Below are 17,730 nucleotides of genomic sequence, written 5' to 3'. Positions count from 1 at the left end.
GCCCAGATTTCAAGGCAGTGAAAGTGTTGCAGCAACATGAAAGTGTTGCAGCAACACCGGGTGCCCCTGATGCTGCTGCTGATGAGAGTAGCTGTTGCAGTACTTTTAAGGAAGCTCTCAGAATAAAAAAATTGTCTGAGCTCAACGAATGAACAGAATACCCCACTTTAATTTTAAAACACTCACTTCAGCCGCCTCGAGAACAGCAGCGGGTGCTAAGCCTGAACGACTGTTTCACCTTTGGGCTGCACCGTGTAGCTGCGTCGCTGCTCCTTTAAGCTTTCGCTCCTTTGGTGAAAAAAGGTGCCTTTGCTGGAAAGGCCTTCGAGGAATGCTGTATGACAGGGGTATAAGTCACATTTTTTAAGGCGTCTCCCCCTACTTGCCCCTGTCTGCGCGCAGGCAGGCATTGCAGCAAATGACTCCGCTGCGCCTAGTGTTGGCTGCGCCATCGGCCAAAGACTCGCAGTAGTCCTTGCGGAAGCGCATGACTTTCGCCACATTTTTTGTGGTGTGCAGCTCGGATTGCGAGAGCCTGTCCTGAGTTTTCCTTCCTTCATGTTCGTGCATCATGTCGGCTGAATCACGTTGGTCAACCCTGAAGAGGGCCAAAGAAGTAACTTCTGGGTTGAAAAACAAAAATTGGAGCAGGCCCAACGAGGTCAAGCTTTGTTGGAACTAGGGAATTTAGGCATTGCTGGTTCACTTTGCAAGCTTGATGAATTTGCAACAAAAAATTCCAAGAAGCATTGAGATAGTGCCAACATGAAAAAAGAATAGTTCTAGTGAACGTGTCCTTTAGACTTTTAGTGAAGCACGCTTAACTTGTGTGCAGGACAGTGCCAGCATTAATGAAATATTTTGTCTTTTTTTGTGAACACCTTTTTTCTGTTTTTTTTCTTTCTTGCTAGCTACACATGGCTAAACCTGATTTCGTTAGTAACAAACTCTTCTGGGTGACTCCTTTATTCTGTTCGTGCTGCTCCCGGGTTGCTCCGCAATTATTGTTCTGATACAAAGGTGCTCCAAAATGAATATTTTTCTGCTCCAAAAATTGCTCCAGAACCTGGAATGGCTGGACCACCACTGTACATGGTTAACAAGAAAAAGACTGAGCAGAAAAAAAAGAGCATAGCCAGACATGAATCAAGCAAGAAAGCAGATATCGTCCGCCCCTTTGGGTAGATAGCCTGGGACAAGGACAAGGGCTGAATGATTTGCACATGCATACACTTTTCCTTCAGCAGATGTGATGACTAGGGATAACAAAATAATGATAAAAAAAAACAGAGACATGATAAAAACACTTAAGAGTAAAACTGCACGCAAGCAAAGGAATAAGACAGGTGTTTCAGTTTTTATACAAAAGACTCAACAGCCGGGCTTTCCACTGCATCAGCAGCAAGTGCGTTTCACTCACTGAGTGTTCCAGAAATAGTTTTGAGTGACATCGGTTTTGCATATATACTCTTTCAAATTTTTGGACTGGTTTGTGTACATAGTGCGCTGAATAAGAGGTTCGATATACAGGTTTCTGTGTTAAGTTTACTATAGAAGATGCATGTATACTTCAGTCGCTGATGGTATTGTCATACTGCAAAGGATCTGCATCTATTGAACACAGTTCTTCCACAAGACACAGTGAAAGCAAAGCTGCATGTAGGGCTTTTATTTTTTTCTTGACCTCTTCCATGCATGTGCATTGCCCCCATCCTCTTGATGATCTTAGCACGTACGATGAGAAGTGCCGAGGTTTTGGTGCTTGGAATTTTCGTTAAAGACCATGGGTCATGTAGTACAGCTCTGTGTGCAAATTTGGAGCATCTTTGTGTCACTGTAACCAAATTTCATGTCTGCAAGAAGTCTATCTGATACTCTGTGCCATAACTCTAATTTGTGTTGTTATGGTGATTTAACCTTTACTGTTAAGCTAGCATTTTAGGTGAGGCTGTTACGAGTAGGCTTGATTTAATCTTGTTGTGTTTGGGCTGTCTTAGCAGTTTCCTTTGTTATGTAGGTAGCTGTGCGTTTATTGAGTAGAACTTTGTTTTGTTTTTTTTAAGATGTTCATTGTTCGTAAAGAGTGTCACTGTGGCTTTTGCGCAGCGGCTCGTCTTGGTCTCCATGCTGTGGGCAGTGTCGTGCTGTCTGGTGATCAGCTGGATGCAATGACTGACAGTGAACTGCAAAGAATTATTGGTTCTGTATCTGTATTCTACAGGACAGGACCAGGTCATAAGCTTCGAATTGTTAAGGTATGTTACCCTGCTGTCTACATTCTACATGGCTGGCCTAGGTATTGTGATAACCCAGAGCTTATAATGTCTCTGGGGGATCTTGTTAGCAGCAGTGTGTTACATAAGCATAGCACTTCTTTCATGAATGTAGAACCTTATGCTCCCATGTAGAAGAGCCCTGGAATAATTTTGAAGGTGGCTACAAAATGCATACTCTATCTAGAGTAAAAGCTATTGAACGTTTATGTCGTGTAGAAGTCCAAAAGCAAGCCAATAATTTACAAATTTATTTTAAAGGGACACTGAAGACAAATAGAAGTTGGACTGTACCAATGCATGTATAGTAATCACAGAAGAGGCCACTTTCACTAAAAACTGAGCTTTTAATATGCTAAAAGTTAAAAAAATAAATACAGGCTCACCATCACTGTCACCTGCTGATTTCGCAAGTAAAACGCATGCATCGACACAAATTTTTGGAAACAAATACCAGAGAATACACTACACTGTCATTCACATTGAAATGGTGGCAACCCATCTTTTTCTGTAAGGGCATCACGAGTTTGCATTGACTGGTGTGAACATTTTTAAATCCAATTTCCTCAACGATAAATGCATTTTTGCTGCCAGACAAATGTCAGCTTGGCCGAAAAGAACCAGAGAATCAATTTCTACTGAGAACATTTGACTGGAAGGAGGTGTGTTCAGTGCCCCTTAAATTCCCATTCCTAGAACTTGCAGTTACGTCTGCTGCCGATTTCTTGCATGAAGTCTGCTTTAGACATCATGTGGCTTTACGATGTCTTATGGTATTTATTTCTGGAGTAAATTGTCCATGGCAATGTGCAGGCTGCTCATTTGGGAGGTGGCACTCATCAAAGTGAGGGCTGCTCATTGTATATATTGTTCTGAACATAATATATGGGGTGCACAAGGCCTTTGATGTGTCTGCTTTCACGTACCATTAAGTTTTAGTGATATAATTGAGTTGTTTTACAAAACAGAGTCCGATTTGCCGCAGTACAGTCATATGCTATCAAGTGCAGCCATCATGGAAACACAATGTTGGAATGAGCAAGATGTTCAAGCACATACATATGAAGTATGTATTTGAGAGTGGGACAGGCAGCCTGAAAATGACTTTGTCCTCATTTTAGCTGTAGAATAAGTTAAGGAAAGAGTAAAATTGTTTAAAGGTGTAGTCCACTATATTTTATCAACTGTATTTTTTTTTAATCAATCGAAAACACCTAGCCCAAATAAACAAATAGTCGGCTGTGGCACTGAGAAGTGCAGCAGAACTATTTAAAACCTAATTTTTTTGTATGGTAGTCTCGTTTCCTTGTGGTAGGCAGCGTCTGCAACCCTGACATTGGGGACTTACTATACGGTTTGTACAGTAACTCTGTGCGACTCTACGGGCACGACGAGTACCATACCGCTTAGGTGATGTGCCAGGGGGAGTAAAGCCAGGACAGGGAAGTTGTCGCCACCAGTGCACCAACAACTTCCAACTCTCGTTGTGGCCAGAACACTTTTTTTTTTTTTCAGAATGATCGGAATTTAAACTCTGGCTGCTGAAAATATTCTGCAGCAAATGAGCACCTGTAACTGTTACGCGGGTTAAAAACAACTTTGAAGCATACTTGTGTGCCCAAACATCACCCAAACCTTTTTTATTTGCTTAATTATCGTTAATAATCACTTTTTAATCTATTTAAAAAATTTATCCTGATTGGTTGCATATTTTACCACTATTTCGACGTCCACGGCTGTTTTGACGTCCACCTGCTATATCAACGTCCAGGAATATTTCGACGTGTAATTGAAGTTTTTGCCTCTAATTGATTAGCTAATTAGTCGACAGCAACCACATTTGACGCACAGCGACATTTTATCATCCTCTATCACATAAAATCATTCTTTTGCTCATAACTGTTCCTCGAATGACACAAGGGCTGCGGTCATGTTTTGCGGACACTCTTGCGGACACAAAACCGCCGACATAGCCAAGTTATGCTTTTGCATTAAAAAACAAAACTGAATCCTAAGAGTTGGTGTTATAGAAGCAAACTAGATAGGAGCACCGACTTTAATTTTTGTTGGCAGGTTCAAAACGTCAGTTATTGACCGCTCTCATATGGCACGGTAGTGAAAGAGCCCTCTCTGTGACGGCCTTTCCATGCCAACTCTAAGAGTATCTTTAGCAAATACAATGCAGCCACTCCCAGATAGCATCTCTGAGCTTGTGGAGGCCACCTAGTAGCATCTTCATGAAGGATTTTTTTTTTTTCTACTAGACAGGTGATAGTCATTCAGGCCAAATGAAGCAGGCACAAATAGTCTGGCTGTACCTCAAACCCAAACTTTGCGTTGCTGTCGGCCGTCTGCCAGCACATATAATAGTAGATGTTATTATCGACCAGGGTACTGTTGTTATCCTTGCTTGCTTCCCCATAAGTGTCCATGCCGCTGATAGTTGTTGCCGATTTTAAGCAGTCAGGATAGTGCCTATCACAATCTGGTATGGTGTTGCCCTATTTCTTGCACAGTCTACCTATTGTCTGTTATTGTTTCATTGGAAAAATATCCGTCAGATGTTGTTGTATTGATTGTGCTATTGCTTTGTGCTATGCAAACCTTTGAAATTGCCTTTTACTGCTCTGGACTAGGAGTTAGCCAAATTCTTTTTCGTGCTTATAGAGGAGGTCAATGCAGGCATTTGTGCATCAATTTGGCAGTGTGCTCTGACATTGTGGCACATATGCTTGAAAACTCTGCCTCTAAGGAAAGCGGCAGCGCGAAGTAACAAGGACGAAAGAGAGATACGGGAACACAGGACAAGCCGATGTCAGCGCTTGTCCTGTGTTCTCGTGTCTCTCTTTCATCCTTTTTGCTTCGCGCTGCCGCTTTCCATGATGATTCACCAATTAGCCCACACCAAGATATTAATAGGTGCTGCCTCTAAGAAAGTTGTGTACACTATACGGCATAGATCAGTGCTTGGAGCGTGGTGAAACTATGCACTTTGTAGCTTGGTGAAGGTTTTGTCGAGAAGTGTCTGAATAGTGGAGTGCAAAGCTTCTGGCTTCTCACCTTCTAGTGGCATCACTTCTTAGCGTAGTTTATTTTGGAAGTTAGTAATGTACTGTCACATTCAGCAGGACTGGGGGCCCAAAAACCAATGATTGCCATTTGTCTGTGCCTTTTGACTATATACATGATTGCTTATTGGTTATTCTTGGTTGCCATAGGCTCTTCAGCGAAACCACTACATTGTGGGCATGACAGGTGATGGTGTGAATGATGGAGTTGCTTTGAAGAAAGCTGACATTGGCATTGCCATGGGCAAAATTGGCACAGACGTCTGTAAGGAGGCAGCTGACATGATTCTTGTTGATGATGACTTCTTCACCATCATGTAAGTAGCATCCAAGAAGATTTAAATTTTTTATTTAATGGAAGCCTGGGGTTGCCTTTGTTAAACACATAGAGTAGTTTTGAAATTTATATTTTCCATAGTTCTAGCACACAAGTTTTTAAATACTACTTGGACCACTATTTGAGGTGTATTTTCTTTGGCGTTTGGGCTGCACTATGCCTGCATCCAGCTAGCAGCTATGCTAGCCAGTACATGACGTCATGTGCATAAGATGGCAGTCCCCAGGGGTCACGGTGGCGCACTAAAGCCCACCTTCATAGGAACAGGGAAGTGGGGGTCGAAGGATCTGCACATGTCCTCCTCCTAAAGACCATCGTCCGCATGCAGAGGAAGGCTAACCACACCAGAAAGGCAAGGATGACTGCCTGAAAGGGGTCAGCAAGAAGGAATCTCATGGTTTGAGTAGGTCAGGAGGCACATTGCTGAGGTGGGGGGTAACTGCTGTCACATAGGAGGGGTTGTTGCCACATCTTGAGTGACACTTGCACGCTCATTTTGGTTCCCAGGAACATAGCTTCTTTTTGGTGCTTGCTTCTTTTACGCCTATAATCTCTGGCGGCATCTCTTGTGCACCTCAAGGCTGTATTGTTCTGCGACTTTTATTGTCTTGTCACCATTTTTGTAATTGTTGATGAACAGGGCCTGCAGGTGTGTCATTTCTTAGGTGTTTAAATTTTTCAGCTTTTCTTCTTGCACCTCTCCAGGCAGTGAATCATTCCTTTCCATAAAGCAAATGAATAAATATATAAATTCACTGCCCTATCAGCTGCAAATGATTGTTCAGTGTTCCTATGTACTGTCTTTATACTCTACTGTTTTGCAGACCCTGTGGTTTATTTTTAAAGTACGAGGGCGGTTCAGAAATTAATGCCTCCAAGGTGACACCTTTATTTGCGTTTGACCGATAGCACCGATACAGGTATCAGTGGAAAGCTTGCAATGTTAGCTAAAAATGCTGGCATGATATTTCAACATAGTCCCCATTACGGGCAACATACCTGCACCAAAGCAAAACAAGATTTTTCATGCCGTAAGCGAAGAATTATGGCGACTGCCGGTGACACCATTGGCGAACTGGTGCTTCCACCTCTGCGTCACAGCTGCAGCTTTGGCCCTTACTGTGATCCTTAAGTTTGGGTAAGAGCCAAAAGTCTCAGGGTGCAACATACAGACTATAGGCATAATGATGCAGAATGTCCGTGAACCTCAAGCGCTGCAGTGCTTCCTGAGTTTGTGGCATGTGTGGATGAGCATTGTCATGGTGCAGAAGTGCCTGCTTGCGCGCATCTTTGCGCGTGCGTTGCAATGTGGCCCGCAGTCGCTTTAGGGTGTCAACGTAGCAATCTGAGTTTACTATCTCACCGTGTCGCAGAAATTCAATATGCACGACACCATCCCAGTCCCAGAAGAGAGCCAACAACACTTTCCCATAAGGAGATGGGACAACTTTGAATTTTTTTGATACAGGAGGTAGCAGCCCTTGCCCACCTCCGCACAGTGCTGGCATCAACATCCCCGTAAACTGCAGTCAGACGGCGATGAATGTTGATGGGCGCTCAACCTTCCGCAGTCAGAAATCCAATTACAGCCCGCTGTTTCTGCCGGACGTCACCACTGAATGCCGTGGATTGCTCGATTACTCTCGAGCGAAAAGAGATAGGAAAGTGAAGCAAGTGGCATTCTATAGCTTAAACATCAGTGCCTTAATGATGAAGAGTTCAAAATGTTTGCAGTACTATTGGGAAAGTAGTGGGCTTGGAGGCATTACTTTCTGAATCGCCCTTGTATCATGTTTCCTGGAGCAAAATCTGAAGTCTCTAATTCTTGATGAGCACAGTACAGTTTCTTGTGTATTTACAGGGCTGCCATCGAAGAAGGCAAAGGAATATTTTACAACATCAGGAACTTCGTTACATTCCAGCTGAGCACGTATGTCTTATTTTCTTAAGTTTGCATCACTTATAAAACAAGCCATTCATGCTCTTCTGAAATTTTCATTGTTTCATTTGGCTTTTTCTTTCCCAATGCCAGGAGTATTGCAGCACTATCTTTGATTGCATTGTCTACACTGATGAAGATCCCCAACCCTCTCAATGCAATGCAGATCCTTTGGATAAACATCATTATGGATGGCCCACCGGCACAAAGGTTGTATTCACTTTATGCCTTTTTAGTTCTTCATTACTAGTAAATAGTGGAAAATCAATTAATGGAATTTCTTAAAAATTTAAGTAATTACCAGACAGTTAATTTATTTCATGTTTTTGTTTCTAAATTGTGATTTCTGTATTTAAAAAATGTTTCAAATTCTTGAGTAGGTAAGCCATTTCTATTTCCTATTTCTTGCACAGTCTATATTCTCTGTCATTGTTTCATTGGAAAATGTCCGTCAGATGTTGTTGTATTGATTGTGCTATTGCTTTGTGCTATGCAAATCTTTGACCTTTTACTGATTTTTTTGCTCAGCAGTGACCAGAAGGTCTGTAGACCGATACATATAACTCAAGAACAAAGCGGCAAGCGGCAGGTGCCTCTCAAAGCTGGCCCTTCAGCCAATGGTTTTAAGGGATTTTCATGATGCCATGGTTAATCTGATTAAGCTGTGATTACCACCACCCCCTGAGATGTCACACTACCAAATATGAGGGGATTTATCACAACGTCCTGAGAATCTGTTGACGCCTTTGGCTGGGGGCCTCCTTGGGGGGCATCTGCTGCTTCATTCTTTAGTTGTATCTGACTAGTTACTCGTGATTTTCTTAAGGTTATCACCCATGTTAGGAGATCTTGACAGAGTTTGAACTTGCTGCAGCTGACCCTACCAGGTCCAGGTCCAGCTGCAGGGCCTCCTTTGGGAGGCATTTGCCGCTTTGTTCTTGAGTTATATCTGACTTTAGTTACTCGTGAATTTCTCAAGGTTGTCGCCCATGTTGGGAGATCTTGGCAGAGTTTGAACTTTCTGCAGCTGTTGATAGCAGATCTGACTTTGCAGTTTTACTGAGGGTGGCTGTTGTCTTTAGGAAGCAGTCTTGTAAGATGGGAGTTTTGTTTTATTGTTGTGCATTGAAGACGGGGGGGGCTTTATGTAGCCAGTGACAGGGTAACAAGAGCAACGAAATGCCTTTCGTCATAATTTAGCTTCTTTTCTCCATAATTTCTTGATGAAGGGGGGTCTTATGAGCATGAAAAAGTCGTGTTCTTTATTAAGTATTGAACTTTTGCATTCATGCTGGTATCCTGGGAAAATATAATTTCAGTTGCCATTTTGTTGAATACATGTGCACACTTGCATGGCACACGTGCAGTCGAAAATGCATAAGTGTTCAATAAGTTTTGCCTCTCCCTGTCTATAACTTTTTATGAAGGGAATAAATTGAAGGGTTTTATGTTCAAAGTATAGAATGCTCTTTTTCTAAGGATCATGTTACTTTCCAGCATGGTCCCTACCAGTGGCAATGCACTTCCGCTAGTGTACTAGTCTCTGCATGCCGTTGCAGAAAAATGAGGGCGACTGTGTTACCTCACCCATCTTCTGGCTGTTTCCCTAGACAAAGAACACCTGAGGGTACACACATTGTGTCTGTCAAGGAGGTCACCAATGCAGCGGGCCATAGTGTTAACAACAGCCACCTTGGTTCTTCTGCGATGGGAAGCAGACACTGGTGCATTGGCAGCAGAAATGCATTGCTACTGGTGGGGACCACATAGAAAAGTGATGTGCTACCAGGAAAGAGAGCATTTCTTATGTTTCAGTTCCATCACCTGCCCAAGACAAAACTTGAAGGTGCACTAAAGAGGAATCTGAAATCATATTTGTACTGTGTTAACTCGATCTGCATTCTCCAAGCATTCTTAGAAACTTCGTATTAATCTCCTGTGCAGCCGATTTTCCTACTAAATCAAATTAACGTCCCAGCTCCCGCCCCTTTTTTTTTAACTCACCTCCGAAAAAAGGAGTCGGCCAATGCATGGAGTTCCTTTCAGCCAATCACGTGGCGGCTTCGCTTTCACTTTTATTTTGTTTTTTTAGGTTTCCGTGAATAAATAGTTTCAGTCGCAGACTACATAGCCACAAATTAGGCCCACAGAAATAAAAATACGCTTGGACTCCTTGCTTTCGCTAATCGCGACGTATCATTCCGCCGATAGCAGGGCGGCAGGCCACCACGCGGCTGGCTGGATAGCACTCCACGCCTTTATTTTCATTTAATAGGGAAATTGGCCACATAGGACAATAATTCAAAGTTTCTTAGCAAGCTCAGAGCGTGCAGATCGAGTTCCCATGGTAAAAAGGCGAGCGCTCAGAGTCCTCTTTTGTGCACCTGTAATTGTGTGCGTGCGCACGCACATAACTGTGACGAAGTCTGGGTCCTGGTCGAAATGTGGGAATAAGTCATGGTTTTCGTTCATGGCACCCTTTCCTGTAGACATAAGTACTACTGACCCTGGAAGATTTTTCTTTTGTGTGTGTGCATGAATGCATGCATGCATGCAGAAAACAAAACTGAAGGCTGTGCTTTTCCCTGCATTATGGTGATGTCGCAGACATTATTGGTGAAATTGTCTTGGTGTGCACTGACAGGCTAAATCAGGAAATGTGAGGCACGGCTTCATGAACTGTCTGGGAAGACTAAAAACAAGTGTGACATTTTTGTAAGAAAGACCTCCAGGAGGCAAGTAGTGATCATTTTATCACAGGAGGCGCAGTTCCCTGTGCCAGTAGGACTGTGGCCCTAACATGGACAGCTTGAAAATTGGTTTGCTCTGAAAGTACCACAAGGCTGTCTAATTTCATATATATAGGCAGGGCAGGAAGTAAAGTGTACAGTAATAATTTTTTCTTCAACATAGATATATGAACCTTAACAAAAAAAGAAGGTATATTCCCTAGAGTTTTTCTTCAAAGATTTATGTTGGTAAATTCATTGCTGCCGCAAGTAATGCCATCTATGTTCATGCCGATGGGAAATGCCTCTTTTATTAAAGGACTATAGACACCTAATTTTAGAGGCATGTTTTCTTATTTCAAATGATGCATGGATCACTGGGTTGAATTTAGCCTCTGATTGCTAAATATTTTATAATTAGGTTTCTTTTTGATGCTGTTTCGGTATCAGTTTCGTCAACTGAATGATGGCTTTGACGTGCAGTTGATGTTTAGGTCATATGAGACATGATAAAAAACTGCAGTAAAATCTCTTATACATAGCTTTAATTAACTACAATGCTTAAGCCAGCGTGCTTCTAAATATAGATTGGCAATGAGCGACTTATCAGCGGTTATATTGCAGTTTTCTTTTACTCCTTCTGTGACCTAAACTCGAACTACATGTCCCAGCCATTGTTTGGTTGATGAAAATGTAATCGAAACAGCATCAGGTAGAAATTCAATTATAAATTACTTAACTGTCTTCAGTAAATACCACAGGGTGATCCATGCATACTAACTTCTGACGCCTTCATATGAAAGAAAACATATGCAAGCAGAAATTTGCTGTCTATACTTTAATGGAAATACCAATGTGTAGTCTTGCTCTGCTATCTAACCAACGATGGTTCTGCTCAAATTTACACTGCAGTACATGAGACCATCTTAATTTTTTATGGTGTGAAATAAGTTAAATTTCCAAAAAGATGCAAAAATTTTTTCTCTTTAAAGGGACTATGCAATAAATTGAGATTGCGTAAAGCAGACGAGAGATAGGCATTTCATCACTCGTCACCCCAACGCAAGAATATTTAAGCTAGCATCAATAACAATGAAGGTATAGACGATTAAAAATTACGCTCCTCCTCTCCCCCCTCAACTCATACATGCGGGGCACCAGAAAAAAATAAAACAGCTCTGGGACTGGGTCCCGCCCATGAATACGTCATCCGCTGACGTTCCTTTTGCAACTTCCGGTTGTCGCTCCTAGCACCTCAGCAGCAGTGTCTGCGGTGTAATTGCGACGCGCGGCGCGTTTCTTTGCTTGTCATCTGTTGTAGTTAGCAATAATGGACCCGGACCTCGAGGTGTGACTGCTCGCTTTTACGGCCGCGATGGCCATCGAGCCCTATGCGTGCACACGAAGAGCTGTGCGAGTGGCTCCGGAACTCCCGACAGGAGGAGGCGGCAGAGGAAAATTGAAACCATATGCTCGAAGGCAATGCCCTGGCTCGCGCTTGCCCGAGAGGGTCGCGCTACGGCACGAGCAGACGATTTTCACGACTGCCGAAAGTGTGCCCGTGATGTCGTGGCTGCCGTGGCTCCAGCGAATGACAACGTGTGGTGGCCTGCTGAAGCCATGGGTATAGTGACGTCTATTTTCACGATTTTAGTTTCAAAATCGGTCACTACGAGCACATCAATCGGCCCGCGAAATTTAAAAAACACTGTTTTTAAGAATTCATAATAAATTGCCGGCTCAGTTCCGAAGACTCATACTTGGTGTGAATGCTTCTTAGCATCATTTCTAAGCATTGCAAACATTTACAAGCGACTTTTTATTCCTTGCATAGTCCCTTGAGAATGAAGGCTTTATGTTCGTACTTTCTCTTTCTTGCAGCCTGGGTGTTGAGCCTGTGGACCATGATGTTTTGAAGCAGCCTCCACGTAACACGAAGCAGCCCATGATCACAAGAGATCTAATATTCAACGTGGTTATATCCTCATTGATCATCATTCTGGGAACTTTATTTATTTTCAAAAAAGAGGTGAATTTCTTGTGCATTGTAAATTTTTATCAGTCATGTTCTTTGTCACTTGTTTGCATGTTGCATGTAGACCCTAAGACAAATTCGGTTGAGAATTCTTGGATGTTACAATCAAGCTAAAAGCCCTTCGTTGTTTTCACATGTACTTCACATGTACAATCATGGACAAAATTTTGCAGGATGCAGATTCGCGGAAAAAAATTAATTGTGGCGCAGTTAGGCGCAGCAGGTCAATGACATGCGTGCTCCATCTGCTAGAAGAAGATCGTCTGACTGACTAGTGAAGCAGTGCAGAAATATAGGTATTTTTTTCGTGAATTCACATCCTGAAAACTTTTGTCCATGAAAAAAGTTTCTTGGTTAAGATGAGCTTTTGTAGCAACTGCAAACCATGTTGCAGCAGGACTCCGAATGTCTGTGCGGCACTTTCTAAACAAAAAAGAAAAGCAAAGGTGCACTCTCTCTCACAATCGAGAGTAGCCATAAGCATGAAATGCTTTGTAGTACCGGTGTATCACATACCAGTGACTGAGTCTCGTTGCTAAGCAAGGTCTCGTCTCAACCAAACACAACCATCCGTCAGCAGCATCGCTCAGGCAGCAGGGTGCTTATTCCGGGACCACTACCTTCCGCTGTCTTCACTGTTTACAGTGGGTTCCATGGCACTTCGAAGGATGGCGTCATAGGCGCACACAAGATAGAGTGCCTCAATGCTTGCGCTTCCAATCAAGACGTATGGATTGTGCAATACGCGTGGTGCACTCGCTTGGCTTGTACGTTGCGAGGCGTGTGCATGCACCTCGTGGGCTGCAGGGCAGAATTTAAGTTCCTCCGTGCCATGCGCTGGCTTTCACTGACACGGGACTATGGAGATGCGGTTGGCGGATGCGGTGCTCCGGTGGCAGCACACCACGTAGGCACAAGGGGCAGGTGAACTGCAAGTTTCACCGATGTTCGTTTAGGTTCAGCTCCATGTTCTCCTTTGTTGTCGTGCGAGGGCCACTAGCAGTGCGCCGACCATGGGAACTAAAAGCATTTCATGCTTAAAAATATAACGTTTTAATGTAGTGGCGAAATCAAGGCCAGGACCTGTGCCTTTGCACCTTGCCCGAAGTGAAAGTGGCAGGTCACTAGCAAGGCATAAAGATCGGAGTTTGGTGTTGTGCAGGCATCACCTTCAGCAGACAAAAAGCCTCAAGATGCACCTGTGCATGGGCTTGGGCTGAAACGATCATTAGTTGGGCATTTAAATAAGAAATAAAAGTAATATTGCCAAGCCCCCACTGTCTAAGGTACAGGAGACTTTTGGACTGAAAGGGTTAGACTACAAAGGGTGCTGAATTTTCAGCTGATGCGGCAGATGGCAGGCACAGTGCAGATCTCTGATGTGGTCGGACAGTGTCGCCGTGGTCACACCACCTCCCAGGTGTCCCTTGTGGTGGATGGAAAGGCATGCAGATGTGTTGTGCACTTTCTCGTGAAACAGCTGTGCTACACACTAGGGCATGCTCAGAGCCAGAAGGAAAGCAAGCAGATGAAATACCATCTGAGTACACTGAAGGAAAGAGGGGGAAGAAAAGATGATGAAAAGAAAACTTGAGCAAGGCTGTTCTCCAGCATTGCCATGTCACTAATGCCAGCCCAGACAGTGCCGTTCGTGGTGTCTTTCAATTGCTTTTGGTTGTGTATAGTGAAGTGACCTTTTTAATGACCTTTGCAGTGATTTTCCTAATGGTCTTGCATGGGCATGTATGGTGCAGATGCTTTTCGTGGCCAATGCTTGTTTGCCTGAATCCGCTAAGGTGGCTCAATAGCTAGGGCACTTTGCTATGGATAAAAGATCTCAACATGGTCACTGCAGTTGCATTTATATGAGATTTGTGCAACATGCAGGAATGCTTGTGTGTTCACTCGTGTGTAAGGGGCCGAAATTGATCTGGAGCTTTCCACTGTAGCATGCCTCATAGTCCACAGGGTTGTTATGGCAGGTTTGATTCTATTTAGCATTATTGTTATTATCTTTTACCTGAGTCCTTCACTGCCCTCTCCTCAGATGAGTGACCAAATTGTGACACCAAGGGATACCACTATGACGTTTACGTGCTTTGTCTTTTTTGACATGTTCAATGCCTTGAGCTGCAGATCGCAGGTAAGTGTTCTTTTAGAAGACATTTGCTAATGCAATGCCTAATATTGACCTTCAGTGTTGCGTGTGACCTTTCTTTAATACTTTAAAATTTTCCAATATGATATAGCTTCTTCAGGTCAGTGCATTTATTTTTGGAAATACATAATTTTCATTGTGCTCTCCAGCTGTTAATTGCAGGCTTGAGTTCTTCAACGCTTCTTAAAAATGTGCACTGCAACACTTGTTAACTCAGTTCGAAAATGTCTTCAGCATGAAGGGGAAGACCACTTGATGAGTGGCTTCCCTAAAATTATTTTAAAGAAAGCCATTTCATATAAATGAAGTTGTGAGGATCTGAGGTTCCTTTTTCACCACCTTCGAGGCTCACTTCTCTTGTGACCATTCTGATCACACTGGAAAGTGCAACCCTTTTCCAGTGCAGGTGTAATTGTGCCAGACGATGCTGTGCTTTATCCGCTTTCCTTTTCGTGTGCTGCAGCTCAGTGCGCTCTGAGCTACCATCTGTCACTCAAGGGTTAAATTTACAAAGCTGCTGGCATCGCAGAAAAGTTTTTTACTGGCAAATCGGATGTGGTTCTCGCATATGAGCAGCCTTGTGAATCTGGTCCCTCATCACGTTGCACCAGCTCAAGCTTCTATAAAGCTACCTGCTTTTCATGTGGTATGACGTTGTCGCACCCGTTGATGCAGTAAAACCTCGATATAACGAACACGCATATAACGAATTATTGAATATATTGAACTCTTCCGAAATATTTTTATCAAACACATGTATTTTTAACTTCCTATAGCGAACGCGGTTCAGCATAAAAAGGATATAATGAACTTCGCGACGCCAAGCCCTACCTCACTTTAATAGCAGGCAGCAGGCTTCGTTGCACTACAAGAGTGTTGTGCAGTGCAGCAAACGTTCAGGACTACCTCGCAGGTGTTTACAGCGCCACAGGTGCCACGTCGGCATCGAGAGTTGACAGCCAAAGAAATTGTCCGCATCTCACTACCGCTGACAGTGCCGCTTCAGCAGCAGCAGCAGTGGCATGATCAAGTGTTGCTTTTGTGTTTTAGTGTTAGCAGTGGTTTGGTGGTCGTAGCGTTCTGTAAAGGCTCTGTCAGTGGTCATGTTGAGTGTGTTGTGTGGGTGTGCGTAGTGCTGTGATGACAGTGAATGGGAAAAAAAGAGCGGCACTGACCTTAAAAACCAAGCTGGAGATAATTCAACGTGTGGAGAACGGCGAAAAGAAGTGCGTTCTTGCGGACTTGTTTGGCATCCCAAGAAGCACTTTGAGTACCATTCTGAAGAACAAAGCTGTAATCAAGGCACAAGCACAAGAGACCACGCGGACAAGTGCACAGCGTCTTCGGCCCCCTGCATTCAGCGACGTGGAGAAGGCACTCTACAAATGGTTTTTGGACGTCAGAGCTCGGAACATACCAGTGTCAGGACCAATGCTTCAACAAAAAGTGAAAGACTTTGCCTGTATACTCGGTGCCGAAAACTTAGTCGTCAGCTCTGGATGGCTGCAAAGGTTTAAGGCACGCTATGACATGGTGGGCAAAACGATCTCTGGCGAAAGTGAGGTGGCTAACTGCGAGAGCATCAGAAAGTGGTCGGAGGGGGAGTGGCCTCAAATTCTTGCAAAATATCAGCCCAAGGACATCTTTAATGCGGACGTAACAGGCCTATTTTGGCAGATGTTACCCAGGCATACCCTCGACACATGTGGAGAGCCGTGCCATGGCGGGAAGCAAGGAAAGGCCCGGATCACTGTTTTGCTTGCCGCCAACGTGGAAGGCACTGTGAAACTGCGACCCTTCGTCATCAAGAGATTTAAAACCCCGAGATGCATGAGAGGGTGCCGCATACTCCCCGTAGAGTATGTTTCCAACAAGAAATGTTGGATGACGCGTGAACTTTTCGGGAAGTGGCTGCATGCTTGGGACTGCGAGCTTGTGCGCGAGGGTCGCAAAGTGTGCGTCCTCGTTGATAACTATACAGCTATCCTGCACACAACACAGATGTCGCACACAATAACATTGAAGTTCGCTTTCTTCCACCTAACTCTAACAGCCAAGCTGCAGCCTTTAGATCAGGGCGTCATCAAGGCCTTCAAGGCAGTTTACAAGAGGAGACTGATTGACACTCTTCTCGTGAAGCTTCGTGTGAAGCAGGACTTGAAGATCGACCTGCTGGGAGCAATCCAGAGGCTTAAAGCGGCATGGGACAGTGTGAAAGGCGAAACGATTGCCTACTACTTTCGGCACGCAGGTTTTGTTCCAGCAGAGGCCCCTGCATCAAGTGACGATGGTGACGATCCAGACGATGCAGAAGCAGAGCTCTACGAGCTCGATGAGGCCTGAAACGTTTTTTCGCGTTTTGTTCGTGACATGCCCGCAAAAATGACTGTAGAAGACTTCGTAGGTGGCGACGACATCGCAGCAACCACGACTGTACTGATGGACGCCGAAATCGCTGTGGAAGTCTCTGAACATCCCGCAGACGAAGCTCAGGCAGACCCTGCAGACAATGAGAACATTCCGACTTTACAAGAAGCTATTAAGGGCAGTGGGTTTGCCCTTGTTGAGTGTTTGTAAACTGTGGAACAGGGCATGATACGGAATGCGATCAACACAAAAAAGCAGGCCGCGATAACGCAGTTCTTTGCTCATAAATAAATGGACGTGGCCCAAGTAAGCACCCTCCGAGTTGCTGTGCCTTCTCTGATTGAATTTTGCTGCTCTCTCATGTATATTATACGAAATTTTATATTGCGAATTATGTATGCAGTGAACTATTTTCCGATTTTTTAACTGTTCATTATAACGAGGTTTCACTGTATGTTATTTAGTTAGTTTTTTCACAACTCCACTTGCTACCATTCATGGGCTGACTCTGGCTGTATATGACATCAAGCAAGTATGTAAAGCTTTCAGAGAAACAAATGTTGGACAATGAAATTTTATCCGATCCAGGTATGCCAAGCACTTTGTTGTCTGGGCACTGCCCTTCCCAGATCACAAGCTCACTGGCAGCCCACTTCACATCACTGGGTTCCATGCAGTGGACTGAGGCTGAAAAGCAGGCACAGGTCAAATGGTGCCAAGAGACACTGTGCTGATTCTAATGTGGCAACTCTTAGTGTTTTGCAGGCATCGCGACTGCTTATAAAAACTGGATGTGCTTTTATGACCTGAAAACAAAATGCCAG

General features: G+C 43.8%; 1 protein-coding gene across 3 annotated transcripts in view; it reads left to right on the top strand.

Annotated features, from left to right (window-relative positions):
- Nucleotides 1-17,730, top strand: part of SPoCk (secretory pathway calcium atpase) — an 80,472-nt gene that overhangs the window by 57,689 nt on the left and 5,053 nt on the right. For all 3 annotated transcript variants that reach the window (XM_077647326.1, XM_077647327.1, XM_077647325.1), the window contains exons 17-22: nt 2,107-2,255; nt 5,492-5,658; nt 7,540-7,608; nt 7,711-7,827; nt 12,228-12,375; nt 14,429-14,524. In XM_077647326.1, coding sequence (XP_077503452.1) covers nt 2,107-2,255; nt 5,492-5,658; nt 7,540-7,608; nt 7,711-7,827; nt 12,228-12,375; nt 14,429-14,524 — 746 coding nt within the window. The remainder of the gene's footprint in view (nt 1-2,106; nt 2,256-5,491; nt 5,659-7,539; nt 7,609-7,710; nt 7,828-12,227; nt 12,376-14,428; nt 14,525-17,730) is intronic.

Source organism: Amblyomma americanum, chromosome 1 (genome assembly GCF_052857255.1).
Source record: "Amblyomma americanum isolate KBUSLIRL-KWMA chromosome 1, ASM5285725v1, whole genome shotgun sequence".
Taxonomy (NCBI): domain Eukaryota; kingdom Metazoa; phylum Arthropoda; class Arachnida; order Ixodida; family Ixodidae; genus Amblyomma; species Amblyomma americanum.
The sequence above is the reverse complement of the archived record's forward strand: the minus strand, read 5'-3'. Positions and strand labels throughout refer to the sequence as shown.